Below are 14,707 nucleotides of genomic sequence, written 5' to 3' on the forward strand. Positions count from 1 at the left end.
GAGGAGAGGGGAGGAGAGGGGAGGAGAGGGGAGGAGAGGGGAGGAGAGGGGAGAGGGGAAAGGGGAGAGGGGAGGAGAGGGGAACGGGGAGAGGGGAATGGGGAGAGGGGAGGAGAGGGGAGGAGAGGGGAGGAGAGGGGTAAGGGGAGAGGGGCGGAGAGGGGAGGAGAGGGGAGGAGAGGGGAGGAGAGGGGAGGAGAGGGGAGGAGAGGGAAGGAGAGGGAAGGAGAGGGGAAAGGGGAGAGGGGAAAGGGGAGAGGGGAGGAGAGGGGAGGAGAGGGGAGAGGGGAGAGGGGAGGAGAGGGGAGGAGAGGGGAGGAGAGGGGAGGAGAGGGGAGGAGAGGGGAGGAGAGGGGAGGAGAGGGGAGGAGAGGGGAGGAGAGGGGAGGAGAGGGGAGGAGAGGGGAGGAGAGGGGAGGAGAGGGGAGGAGAGGGGAGAGGGGAGAGGGGAGGAGAGGGGAGAGGGGAGGAGAGGGGAGAGGGGAGAGGAGAGAGGAGAGGAGAGGGGAGGAGAGGGGAGGAGAGGGGAGAGGAGAGAGGGGAGAGGGGAGAGGGGAGAGGGGAGAGAAAAAGTTCCCCTTAGATCTGACTAGGTGTTTTCAGGGAGCTAGCTGCTGGATATAGCAGCTATCCAGATAGCTTTCAGAATTTTTACTAGAGAGAGCTATCTCAACCAGAGAGTTTTTAGAATAGCAAGAAAACACTGTCACACTGTCTTAAAGCAGAGGAGAGGAGAGTGCATTCTGCTCGCGCTCTCTCTCTCTCTCTCTCTCTCTCTCTCTCTCTCTCTCTCTCAGAGAGAGAGAGAGAGAGCGCGCAATCTGGAAAGCTATCTCAGCACGGACCCACGATTTGACTTTGAGTTGTTTGTTTTTGCCGCTCGCATACACCCCTTCTCCCAGAAGCGCTCTCTAAGCCGTGGCTGGTCCTTGGCAAGTCAAGCCCTTCAGATTCATAGAGATGTTGGGAGTGTGGCAGAATTCATCCTAGAAAAGGAAGCTCTAAGGCACTGTGCATTCTCATTTGAGTTGCCTGAGCTCAGTGGGAAAGTGCAGTTTGGTCATCCTAAAGGCTGAGTAGCCCACTAAGCTAAGACACTGTAGCACTGGGGTCCTAGTCTCACAGGCTGCGGGGGACAGACAGACGTGTACTCAGCAGAAATGACCAAATATCAGAAAAGACTCTGCTTCCTCCTTGTGGTTTGGGTCATTCACAACAGGGTGGAGGGTGGGAATACTCAGTGATAGCTCCTCCTCAGTGAGGGGTGGGGTTTGTGGGGGAGGAGCTGAGGTTGCTTGCCAATCCCTAGCTAGCAGGAACTCAACCCTCACTGTTTGCATCTGTAAAGTCCTGAAGAACACAGATGTGTCAGAAATAAGTTTTAGGCTGGGTGTGGTAACACATACCTTTAGCTAGTACAGACGCAGGTGGATCCCTGAGTTTGAAGCCTGCCTTATCATAAAGTGAGTTCCAGGACAGTGATCCTGTCTCAGAAGGAGTGTGTGTGTGTGTGTGTGTGTGTGTGTGTGTGTGTGTAAGCTTGGGGTCAGAAAGATTACCACTCCAATAGAAGTGTCTAGATAAGGCAAAACTTGTGGATCAAGACAGTGTGTTCAAAATGTTCAAAAGAAGAAACACACACTTGGTTTTCATTCTGACTCAGGTGGTGACTTGCCTTTTCCCCATTGGCTGGTCTGAAAAGAATTGGCACACAGAAAATGATGGGCCAGAGATCTAACTGTTACTGCTCCAGGTCATCAAACTGCTGGAATGTAGCTGGAGGCCTGTTGTGTAAACAAAGGTTTAACTAGGTGGGGGGAATTAAAACATTTACAAGAAAGTCTTACACACAGTAGAGAGGATAAAAAAAATTTAATTCCTTTTATAGTATTTGGTAGAAAAGCTTCATATTTAACATTTCTTACAGATGGACAAGCAACTCTCTGGGTCAGAGTCCACAAGTTTATCAGAATATGCAGGAGTCTAATACATGGTATAAAGCAGCATCCTATCCACACTCTGAAGAAGATGGCTTGCTGTGTGCTCACTTGTTAGCAGTTAGTTAGCATACTGAAGCAGAAATGACAGAATGCTACTAGCCTCTGCCAACGTCTTATAGCAGATGGTTCAAAGACGTAAACAGACAAAATCATAACAGCCTAAAAGAACCTCAGGTAGAATTATGTCAATTAGCCATCTTAGCCTTGGAGTGAAACAAGTATCATCACTCACCCCTAACCTAGCAGACATGTTGAAGCTGGCTCCTCCAAATGTAGGTTAAAAGACACAGTCAATAGCTTGACAGGCCACAAAGGTCATCATGGAATTCTTTTCCTTTTCAGAGAACCAGTTGTTAAACATCTACCAGCACACTATCAATAACTTCATCCCACAAAAGTAAAACAATTTTGTATAGAAGAAAAAACTCACATTATCAATAAAGCAAAGCTGGGAAAACAAAAAGAAACATTGCAACTGTTATCACAGGTAAAAATCTGACTTCTTTAATATAGTATGTATTTTAAACTATAAACATTATAAGTTCAGAAAAACAATCTGTGAAAAAAATAGGCAGAGTATATGAACCAATATTTGCTATACAAAGAAAAGTGGAAACAGAAGTTGTTCCAAATGTAGAGAAAATATTTACCTTCATGTGACCAGAGCCTCTTGATCGAATCTCCATTTTGGATCATCAGGACCACACTATGTCTCCGTCTAACTGAAAGACAACTAGGTAGCTTCATCTAGAATTACAGGAGGCCCACACCAAGGAACAGTAACAGACAGTGGTTGCTGGGTTTATTCCTAGCAGCCTTCCTTCCAATCACCAAAGATCCAGGTCCCCAAACCAAGCATCATCTCAATGGTGGTCCCCCTCTCATGCAGGGAATACCGGGAAGCCTCTGAAAAGGGGGTCTCTCAGTTCTGGACACTTTACTAAAGAAGAAAATCAAAGTGTTGAGCAATGCATTCTTGACTGTAAACACACACACACACACACACACACACACACACACACACACACACGCAGCAGTCTGTTGTAGAAATCAGAAGTAAGCTGAAGTAACCAGTGTGGGACTTACTGTTTTCTCAGCCTTTGCAACTTTGCTTTGGGACCAGGTATATGTCTCCATAGAATGAAGAATGCTTCTAGAACAACTGGCCAGGCACCACACAGACACAAGGGACCCTGTTCTCTGACCTCAGCTGTGCTAAAGCCAGATAATCTTCCAGAATGTTCCTATGCCAAGCAACCATACTTGGCCTCTAAACCTAGACTCCCTGGACTAGACAGTGAGATCCAAGGGCCTCCTCAGCTTCTTCTGTTCCTGAGTGTCTCACATGTACCCAGCCCCAACTCTTCTCTTATTCCTCTAGCAACGTCCCTGTCACAGCAAAGGATGTCCATCCTCTCAGGAACCTAAGTTGAACAGATATGTCTGGATACCCCATTTCATACCATATCACAACAAAGAAATGCTGGTACAGATCTGTGATCTTACTCATCCCAGCTGTAATCCCCCCATGGCTTTGCTTTTCACTCCTGTGATAATCACCTCTCAGGAGTAAACACTGACCACAGTGACTGCCTTGACGCAACTTAAACAGAGTAATCAGAGTGAGCATCACTAAAGACAGACAGATGGATGGATGTCACAAGCCCTGTGATGAGGTATTGGGAGGACACAACCCTGTTTCCTGTTAAAGACTGAGCTCAACCCCATTACAATGATCCCCATACAGACTCCTGTTCACTTCACAGAAGTCCCAGGTACTAGGCCAGACTGAAGAGGCCAAAAAGACCCAAGAACTGGTATGACTGAAATCGATAATTGGACTAAGGAGGAAAATGCATGTGCAAAACTATTAGATCATTAATGAAACTTTAATACAAGTTATAAATGCACACACACACACACACACACATATGCTAATACTATGTCTTACTTTCCTATTGCTGTGATTAAACACTACAACAAGAGTTTACCTTGGCTTACAGTTTCAGAGGGCTAGAGTTCATGATGGTGGTGAAGCAACAGCTGAGAGCTCACATCTTAGTCAAAACTACAAGGCAGAGAGGGCACTGGGAATCTTTTGAAACATAAAAGCCCACCCACCAGAGACACACCTCCTCCAACAAAGCTACACCTCCTAGTCTTCCCTAAGCAGTTCTACCAAGCAGAAACCACTGAGAAAAATTAAAAGATAAGCCACCATGAGCATGGCCACGATAATGGTCTGAATGAGAATGGCTCCCAGAGACTCCTAACTTTGAATAGGTAGAACGACTTGGAAAGGGTGAAGGGAAGTGGCCTCACTGGAGGAAGAATGTCACTGGAGGTGGGCTTTGCAGTTTCAAAAGTCCATGCCAGTTAGCTCTCTACCTCCTATTTGTGGATAGAGATATAAGCTCCCAGATACTGCTCCAGCACCATGCCTGTCTGCCTGCTGTCATACTTTCTACCACAGTGGTCATGGGCTCTAACCCTCTGCAACCATGAGCCCCAAGTTAAATGTTTTCTTTTATAAGCTTCCTTGGCTATGGTATTTTGTCACAGCAATAGAATAGTAACTAAGACAGAAGCAGCCAATGACAGAAAAAAAAATTGTAAAAACGTGTGCTTGACAAACTATAAGCAGATTTCTTTTTCTTTTTTTCTTTCTTTCCCCCCCTCCATTGCTGGGACTGAAGTAGGAGCTTGTACATACTAGACAAGCACTCTACCCATGAGCTACACTTCCAACCCACAATCTTTTTAAAATTCCAAACTTCAAAGTTCAAGTGCAGTTTTTATTGGTTGGTTGGTTGGTTTGAGAGAGCTTCTCACTGTACAGCACTGGCCGGCCTGAAACTTGATATGTAGACCTAGCTGTCCTGGAACATACAGAGATCCACCTGCTTCTACCTCCCAAGTGCTGGTATTAAAGGTGTGTGCCACCATGCCTAGCAAAAGTGAAGAAAAAAAAAACTCTTTGAAAAATATTGTTAAGAGAAATGAGAAGTACAAGCCATAATCTGGGAGAGATACTTATAAAAAAATAAATCTGATGAAAAGACTTAATAAAAGGCTAATTATCTACCCCCTATCTTCAGCCTCAGTGGTTGTAAGATGCTGTGCTTTATTCGCCAGCACTGGCCCCTACCCCACCCTATTGCCCACCAAAAAAGAAAAAGAAAAAAACTAAAACAGAAGTCATAATTAACAAAATGGACCTAGATAAAGATGGGCAAAAAAGGAGCCGGAGAGATGACTCAGGGGGGAAGAGCCCCAGCTGCTCTTCCAGAAGCTTCATGTTTAGTCCCCAGCACCCAGTGGCCGCTCACAGTTATCTCTAATTCTTCCTGAAGAGGATGTATGGGCACATAAAAAGGTCTTTTAAGGACTGAAGAAATAGCTCAGCAATTAAAAGCACTTCCGGCTTTTGCAAAGGATCTGGATTCAATTCACAAGTTCACAGCACCCACATGGCAACTCACAACTATCTTTGTTTGGTTTGGTTTGGTTCAGTTTTTTTGACAGGTTTTCTCTGTGCTGCCTTGGCTGTCCTCGAGATCCACCTGCCCCTGCTTTCTGAGTGCTGGGATTAAAGGTATGAGCCACCACCCACTGGCTTCACAACCATCTTTTAACTCCAGTTCAGGGCTTCTGATGTCTTCTGATACTACAAATACCAAGCGTACATGCGTCGCAGATACAGACATGCAGGCAAAATGCTCACACACCTAAAAATAAAAACAAATGTTTTTCTTTCTTTCTTTTTTTTTTTTTTTTTTTTTTTAGACCAGGCTGACCTCCAACTCAGAGGATCTGCCTGTCTCTACCTCACGAGTGCTGAGATTAAAGGCGTGCACCACTACCACTAAGCACAGTCACAAATCTTCTTTTAAAAAAGGTGTTCTGTACCATATGCCATCATGCAACTGCAAATTAAAACAACAGGGAAGGGTGGTGAGATGGCTCAGTTTGTAAAAGCACTTGCTGTACAAGCCTGACAACCAAAGTTCCATTTCTGGAACCCATATAAAAGGTGGAGAAAACTCCACAAAGTTGTCTTCTGACTTCCACATGCACACATCACATGTACCCCAACATATATCATGTACACAATGATATAATCACTTTTTTAATAGAGAAGTTGAATGTGGTGACACATGTCTGTAATCCCACAGGAGAAGCAGAACGATTACAAGTTCGAAGCTATCTTGGGCTGCACAGTGATAAAATCTCAAAACAAACAGCCGAACAGTGAGAGGCCACCTACACTCCTCAGAACGCCAAAGTCCAGAATGCATGGTGTGAGAATGCAGGCCAACAGCTGCACTCAGTGCTGGTAGAAATGCATAATGATACAGCTGTGCACCAGAAGACAGTGACAATTGCTTACAAAACTAAAAAAAAAGTTTCTGCATGATCCAGCAATGGTTATATATTAAAAAAAAAGAAAAAGAAAAACAAATGTCCTCCTTTGGTGGGTGAACGGGAAAGCTGCAGTCTATCCAGATATGGGGTATTATTCAGCACTATGCTCTGTGGACCCCATGCTTAGAACACTACAAGCTGAATGAGCAGACTGCTCCCCTGCTCCCAATTCTTCCTTCTTACATTCTCTTCCAGCAATTAGCCAGTGCTGGAACCTGTCTCTAGGGACTTCTCAGTGGGGACACAGGAAGTTGGCCCTTCTAATCTAGTAGGGGTTATATTCTGCAGCTGGTGACTGCCACAAATGTCAGGAGGTGGTGTCAGAAGAGCTGGGTAAAGGACACGCCCCTTGCCCAGAGGCACCAAATCATGATAATGTTGGGACCAGAGTGACCATAGAGAGTAACAGTGAAGAAAAATGTGGACTCTCTTGGCCTGAGAGATGGAGGGGTATGGCTTAGTGAGGAGGGGACATCTGAAGTGAGATTGTAGAAAGGTGGCCTGGGCAATAGGTGGATGGTGACATCCTTCCTAGAGATAAGAAACAACAGGTGCTGGTGACATCCTTCTTAGAGACTAGAAACAACAGAAATGAACAGGTTCAAGGGAGAAAGTAAGAATTCTGTTTTGGACACATTAAATCTGAGGTGCCTACAGATTTTCTGTGGGATCATAGGTGTGCTGGAGTCAGGGGGTCCATGAAATGTGATGACAGGAAGGGCCCATTGCCCATCTCTTGGCTCTATTACAGGGGAGCATGGTCATGGAAGAACACTGAATCACAGCAAGTCTTTAGATGGAAAGTAGATATTTGTTTAGGTCCCCCTTAGGAAGTCACACACCCATCAACACCCACCTCAGGAAGTCTGTGCCTTACCCAACTCTCATTTAAGTGATATGACATGCTATCTGCCTCTCTGTTCTGTAGAATGCATGAGAGGCCTACCTGTGGGCCCCTGGGAATCATAATACCAAACAGGGGAACAGAGGTGAAGAAGGATCTCAAGGAAGCAGGGCAAGGGAAGATCACAGCTAGCTGGACAGTAATGGCCTCTCCCAACCCTCTAGAGAAGTTGCAGAAACTTCAGCATTGGGACAAGGTTAAGTAGTTACTCTATCTTCATATCCTCACCTTGTTCCACATTCCTAATAGTTCTACAATGTCTGCCTTGACTTGTAAGTAGTAAATCTCTGTTGTTTCTGAGCTACCCTGTCTGTAGAGTCTGATGCAGTGACAGGGAGGCTCAGAGAGAGATCCCTAGCCCCTATGCTACGCACACCTGCGCTCTGAGCTGAACACAGAAGCCAAACAGTACCTGGTATAGTTATTAAAACTGTTTTTGAACAGGGAGTGGTATACACACCGTTAATCCCAGCACTCAGAAGACAGAGGCACGTGGGATCCTTGTGAGCCAGGCCAGCCAGGTCTATGTAGAGACCCTATCGCAAACAAATAAAAACAAAAAAGCCACCACCAACAAAAAAAACAAAATGAAAAAACTGCTTGACTTCAGGACTCAGACCATAACTGGACTCTATGAACAGATATGTCTGAAGGACCTGAAACAGTGCCAGCACTGTCACAAGCGGCATAGTTTTACAAGTTAAATTTGGTTTCTTTGCAGCTTTCATTACAAGAGACAAACACACAAATTATAAAAGTGTTTTGTTTTTTTTTTTTTTTTTTTTTTATTTTAAATCAAAGTACCAAGCAGATACTTGCTAAACACATACAAAGTAGAACTCAAAGAACTCAAACTTGCCCTTTTGCGTGCCTCCTGGGCAGGCATGGAAAGGAGCTTGCACCCTCTGCAAAACCAAATCCTGTCGTATTTTCTCAGAAAACCAAACTGAAAGCAGCCACAAGCACCCATGTTTGCATGTGGAGGGGGAAGACCTTCCTTCCTAGGCCCTGAATGGCCCAACAAGCAGGGAACACAGCAATAGGAATCAGTAGGAACCAGAGAGGCAGGTACAAACACATGGTGGGGCAGTGATCACACTTCCTCTCCCAGAACTGAGGGTTCCATGCAAACAGGACTATTGGGCCTTCTCTGTCTTGCTAGAAGGCCTTGGAGGGTGGGCTGTAGACAGCCTCTGAGGACACTGGGAAGAAGTGCTATGAACTAATTCTGAAGCTGATTTGAGAATTACTGTTGTATGGCTCTGAAATAAACTTCACCTTTTAGTACCTCCATTGCTCTAAGGGGCAAGGGCCAAAAATGTTTCAACCTTGCTCTTATGAAGAAAGGAAACTGGCCTAGATCCCCAAAAGCAAATGACATGGAGCTTGTGCCAAGGAACAGTTCTTGGTTCCTAGGACAGGAAGGTTTTATTTGTGACATTAATCTGATCTGAGCTTGTAGAGCAGGGACTTCAAGGAAGCACCCACCCTGCTGGTCCTCCCAATGTCCCTTGAGTCATACAGCTGCATATAACAGGACTTGTAACTCAATGAAAAAAACAAGTTTTTAAAAAGGAGTATATACATAAACAGGTAAACATCTGCCAAAACCAGCTGATTCATGGCCACAGTGAACAGTGATGGAACAGAGGGAAAACAAGAACCTCAGTAGCTTGACATGGGGTGAGAACAGGGGCAGGTAAGGACCTAGTCACAGCAATAGTGTACAAGGAATCTGGGCACTTGAGGGGGTGCATGGATGGAAGGACAAGGTAACCTCAAAGCAGTGAAATGGGACAGTGGCCCCTTCCTGCTATGGGGCCCTTGAAAGGAAAGCCTTCAGTTGACAGAACAGGAGGTTCAAGAGGCACCTTAGGACTATCCCAGGACATCCTTTACCAAGAGGCCAAAACTTTGTTCCCTGAATTGTTTGGCTCCAAGAACTCAGGCCTAGCTAGCCCCTAGCATGGGCCTTTGCAAACCTAGACCTGTAAAAACTGCCTGAAGACAGCCTTCCATGGAACATTCTAGATCCCGTCTTCCAGCTGACCGACCCACTATTCTAAACGGCCTTACACACCCTGGAGCTCTCAGGATAGAGACACTGAATATTGGACAGAGAGGCCCAGCTCCATCTCCAGGAGAGATTTAGGGCCAACTATAGGGGAGTACAAGAGCCGACTGCACACAGGGAATCTTTTGAGATATCCCAAGTCTTAGGCATACCTCCACAAAAATCTTCCAGAGCTTTGTCTCAGGGAAAGACACTACTTAAGACCTCTAGCACCTGGCTAGGTGTGTATGTGTTGGTGCCCTGGGTCCCTCCCAGAACTGACTCAGGAGCCTAGGCACTCAGCATTGTTTTGGTTGAAAACACTATAAATTTGATTTTTTTTTTTCCCCTAGAAGGCTACTAAGCAATTTACTTAAAAACACCTGCAGCCCATGTGCAAAGGAGTCTAGAACATGCCAGGTCCATGAGACCCCTTCACCACCTGAGTGCCTGTGGGGTGGGGGATGGGGTCCTGACTGGGGTCTGCACTTAGCCCCAGGGCATGTTCCCAACAGTGAAGGAACATGGACACTGGCCATACTGAACCAACAGAGAACTGTGGGAAGAGACCAAATCCATAGGATCTATGGCTTCCACACTCAGGCATGCTGCCTAAGACATGTGTCAATAATGTCCCAGCAGGCTCAGCCCCATGGGGGTGCAGGCACTAAGACCTATGATTAGCTGGGCTCTGGTGCTGGCTCTGTAGCTGTACCAGAAGCACCCAGGCCTCCTCCTGGTCAGTGACCCTCTGGTTCCTGCTCAAGGCCCAATGTGTAAACAGGATTAATAAGCAACAGATGGAAAAGAGTATTTCCCACGAAAAAAGGGGAGGAAGTTTATAAGTTGAAGACAGATTTTCCAGGTTGCTGGCAACATTCTGCCCTCTTTTCTTCTCTTGATTCATCCGGCAATCCTCTCTTTGGTTCAGCCCATCAGACCTGCTTGTGCTGAGCCAGCCCTGTGGCCTGTGTCTGTAGTGGCCTCTGCCTGCAGTGGCCTGAGGAGAGGCAGCCAGCCCATCTTGGAAGGATTTTACCCTCCCTGCCAGCTACTTCTGCTCATGGTCCTCTGCTACAGCGGCCACCTCAATAGTGGCCGTGTGCTCCTCAGGTCCAGTAGCAGCTGCTGTAGGCATTGTCACAATGGTGCCGCCTGCAGGTGATGCCTGAGCCACATTCTGTAGGGTAGGTCCCAGGCCAGGCAGGGTGAGCAGCTGCAGGGGGCTGACCACCTTCAGTACTGTGCTGCCATCCTGCATAGCAGCTGTGCTCAACACTGTGAGGCTGGATGTGTCCGGATGAATCTCTACCGTGCTGGGGAAGGTAGAGCCAGAGGAGGCCAGAACCGTGTAGCCTCCAAGCAGTGGGGAGGCCGGTGAACTGGCTGGGGCAGCTTGAGGAGAGCCCTTGCCCAGGACAGTGGAGGGCAGTGTAGATACTACTTTGCCAAGTGGCACACTGGTCAACTGGGACATAGGCATTCCTGGGCTAAGAGCAATCTGTGCAGACTGTGTAAGCACCTGGGAAGCCATAGCAGCTGGTCCAGATGTAGCCCGTGCAAGACGAGGCCGCTTCATAGGGGATGGCAGGGAAACCGGGGTCAACGTCATGAGCACATTGCTGAGGTGCTGAGACTTGTGCTTCAGCTCCTTGGCACGGCGGCGATGTTCATCACACTGCTGTTCCAGGGCTGCAGGGGACACACAGCATCACCACAGAGAATAGGGATGGAGACAGACAGTATTCCCACAGGAAAAAAGCAGACATGTACCATCAGTGAGCAGATGGTAAACCAACAGCAACTGGATGACTAGAGGGCTGCTTGCCAAAAGTTGGCAAGGTTGGCAGCAGTGGGTCCCTTAATGGCCCTCAGGATGACCCAAGACCCCGGTTCCAAAGAGTAAGTGCTATAAGAAAAACCTTCCCCTCAGCACCAATGTGTTCTAGTGAGTTTCACAGGAAAGTTGTTGTTAGACCAAAGCAACCAAGTAAAATACCTATTTACACACACACACACACACACACACACACACACACACACACACACACACACACCACATGCACGGCACACATTTAAGTAAAAACACCAGGGAAAACTTATTTTAATACACAAACACCACAGGTTAATCTAGTTCTGGCTGGAGCAGATATTTTTTCCATTTCCCTGTCCTATTCCTTTAAATTAAATAACTTGGTTCATCACAAAAAAGTCAGTAAACAATGACCTGTGCTTTCTGTACTGACAATGTCTGACTACAGCCACTGGAGTCTTACTGATTTTTCCATGTATGATGTCTAGTGTTGTTCTGACTTCTTAGTCCTCAAATGAAAAGCTCACCTATGCAGACATATCTCAGAAAAGTATGTGGATACACGACTAGAGAGGTGAGCTTACAGGCTCCTCAAACCCCACATTGCTGCTGGGAATACCTGCCAGGTCCCGCGCATACTGTTCCCGAGAACGATCCATCTGGCACTTGTGGCTGGCCAGTACCTTCTTCACCAGATCCAGCATGCCAAAGTTTTGCACTATGTTGTTGAGGAGGACAGCATCTGAAAGAGACAACACCAAAAACTTAGTAAAAATCTAGGCTACTCCTAGAGTTCCTAAATTCCAGTGCTTGACAGGCTCCTGATGGACCTCTTATGGAAGAAGCCAGTTCCAAAGATTCTCCTACTGACAACTCCCCTCAGCACAGTAGGATCCTGTGTTCAGGTTCAGCTACTATCCCAGTCACATGGCAGGGCCTGGGGCTAGCGGGAGGGTGACTCAGGCCCTCTCACCTCGGAGTTGCAGGGGTGGGTCCTGCACTCGCTGCTGCAGGCCTTTCATGGTTTCCTCCAGCTCCTGTTGGAATTCCTGTATGACTTCATCCAGTAAGCCTGCATCCTTCAGTCCACGCCAGAATGCAAATGTGTCATCTATGATGGAGAAAGAATCAGGTAGACAGGATACAAATCGATGTACAGAGTAACTGACAACAGGAAGTAGTAAAGGACATAACTTCAGGAGGCCAGCACATAAAGCACTGAGTTCTGTATTATAGCCCATAAATCTAGCAGGTCAGTGGTTGGATCCTAAACCCAGCTAGGATCAGATTATAGATAGACAGTTCCTGCCATGGGCCCACCCATAATCCTGAGAAGCTGAGGGAATATACCTCCAATGGTTGTAGTCCAGTCACCAGGGTCCTCACAGGTCTCTATGGTGATGGTGGCAGGTGAGCCATTCACTGCAGGTAAGGCAGAGCTGTGGGTGAGTGTTGCTCTACATTACAGCCCCCAGAACTTTAAGTCCTAATAACCCTTCTAAGGCTCCATCTGAATCCTTCTTTGCTACCCATTTTCACAGAACTGATAAGCACAATACACTGGTAATTCTCTACTTCACACAGAGTACTTCTCTACTCCACAGCGAGTCTATTTTCAATCACAAAGAACAAGAAAACACCCCCTGAGCTATTATTCAGCTTCAGCAGCTCCCAACATTCTGCTCCTCTAGTTCTATGTGCGCGTCCCTGCAGCTGAGCCGTGGGGAGGAAGCAGGTGGGGACTCTGTCCACCTTGCTTGTCTCTCTGCCCTATAGCTCACTCTTACCTCATCTAAATTTGACTGATGCCAGAGCAATCCTAGAACTCATCATATTTCCATTCTTTTATATTAAAAGAGAGACAAACCATTCATTCAAGTGTATCACCAAGTACCTTTCTGATACCTACAAACTCAGTGACCATAGAGTTTGTACTTGGAAGTTCTGGAGTTTCTGACCAAAGTTTCATGTACAGATCTAGCACAAAGCAGACTCAGAAGCAGACATATTCCAGAAACTTTCCAACTGGCCTACCACTCATCAATTTTGTAATGCTGGTGAGTCATGTATGCATGGAATCAACTGAACAGAAACACCTCTCCCTAGCCATATGATATTAAAGCCAAAGACTCATAGAAATCCTAAGCTAAAAAACTAAACACCTAGAAAAGCTAAGTGCTAACCCAAATTCTGTCTTTCCTAGGCACTACAGCCTTAATCAGAGGGCTCAGAAAGCCCTCTTGTTCTGTCAGGAGATGGCACTAGCAGTTCCTATTTGCCCTGGCCTGTCACCTACGGTCAATGTTTTTTTTTTTCAGGAACCACTATTTATTGACTATTTACTGTAAAAGCTATTCTTACATTTCATTTTTGCATGAGACCTATAAAATAACCCCATGAAATTGGCATGCTGGCTACCATTTCACTAAGGCTTGCAGGAATAAACTAATAGATGTTCTTCCAGACATGATAGAGCTACAACTGATAAACATATCATCAGTTGGAAATACCACAAGGTTAAAAATGCATTTAATATACTCATCAACCAAATCCCATAGTTTAGCTAACTCCAAGTATACTTAAAACACCTCACTAGCCTCTGACTAATTTTAATAAGGGAAGCCAAGTCAGCTACCAAGACCTGGACCACTCACTCCCCATACTGCCTTTTGTTTTGATGTGTCCCCAGAAGGGTTCTGTCCTGATCCCCTAATATATCTGGTGCTTTGGGTCCAGAAAGGAACTAGAAAGACACTGTCAGATCATGGTAAACTATAAACATGGACTAAGGACAGAGCTAACAAAGGTCAGTCCCTGACCTATGACCCTGGGTGACCCTAAGCTTCTGAAGAGGAGAATGTACCACTGTCAGAAATACTGAACCCTAACTCTGGCTCTGCCAAATCTTGACCAACTAGTCTACAATAAAGCACTTTGAAGAACACAGAAAGAACTCATAAGACCTCACTCTTCCCCCATCCCCAAATGCGGCTCAATTGGTCTGGTTAAACAGAGTAAACTTCCAGATGATCAAGGATCATCTGGAAGTACATGTTAGCTTAACACTGTAGAATGATAGTTAAGTGGCACTGCCAAGGAAGAGAGACAGCTCAGTTTCACCAGGTAACACAACAAGCAGCTCACATCCCAACTTCATTTTCTCTCCCATTTACAAAAACCCTCTCCAAACCGGATACAGTTCTAGAAAACTGCAGGGAGATGGCAGTGCATGCCTTTAATCCTAACATTTGGAGTCAGAGGTAGGTAGATCTCTGTGAGTTCGAGGCCAGATTGATCTACTGAGACAGTTCAGGACAGCCAGGGCTACACAGAGAAACCTTGTCTCAAAAACCATGAAAAGGGGAGGGAACATAAAAGTCAACCTTTCTACAACTCTGAAGGATAGATATCAACAGAGAAGACTATTTTAAATTGCTACCAAAATCAAAATGGCAGGAAAGGCCTGCATCCAGGTACCAGTAAGAGATCTGAAAATGACAGTTTTTCAAAGC

At 46.1% G+C, this 14,707-nt stretch overlaps 1 protein-coding gene across 3 annotated transcripts in view; it reads right to left on the reverse strand.

The window, feature by feature from the left end:
* Positions 1 to 1,855: 1,855 nt before the first annotated feature.
* Gmeb2 (glucocorticoid modulatory element binding protein 2) overlaps positions 1,856 to 14,707 on the reverse strand; it is a 44,716-nt gene continuing 31,864 nt past the window's right edge. For all 3 annotated transcript variants that reach the window (XM_034494428.2, XM_076930412.1, XM_076930411.1), the window contains exons 7-10: positions 12,546 to 12,617; positions 12,169 to 12,306; positions 11,815 to 11,937; positions 1,856 to 11,074 (exon numbers count right to left, since the gene is read on the reverse strand). In XM_034494428.2, the coding sequence (XP_034350319.1) occupies positions 10,434 to 11,074; positions 11,815 to 11,937; positions 12,169 to 12,306; positions 12,546 to 12,617 (974 nt within the window). In that variant the 3' untranslated portion in view covers positions 1,856 to 10,433. The remainder of the gene's footprint in view (positions 11,075 to 11,814; positions 11,938 to 12,168; positions 12,307 to 12,545; positions 12,618 to 14,707) is intronic.

The sequence above is a fragment of the Arvicanthis niloticus genome, chromosome 2 (genome assembly GCF_011762505.2).
Source record: "Arvicanthis niloticus isolate mArvNil1 chromosome 2, mArvNil1.pat.X, whole genome shotgun sequence".
NCBI lineage: Eukaryota > Metazoa > Chordata > Mammalia > Rodentia > Muridae > Arvicanthis > Arvicanthis niloticus.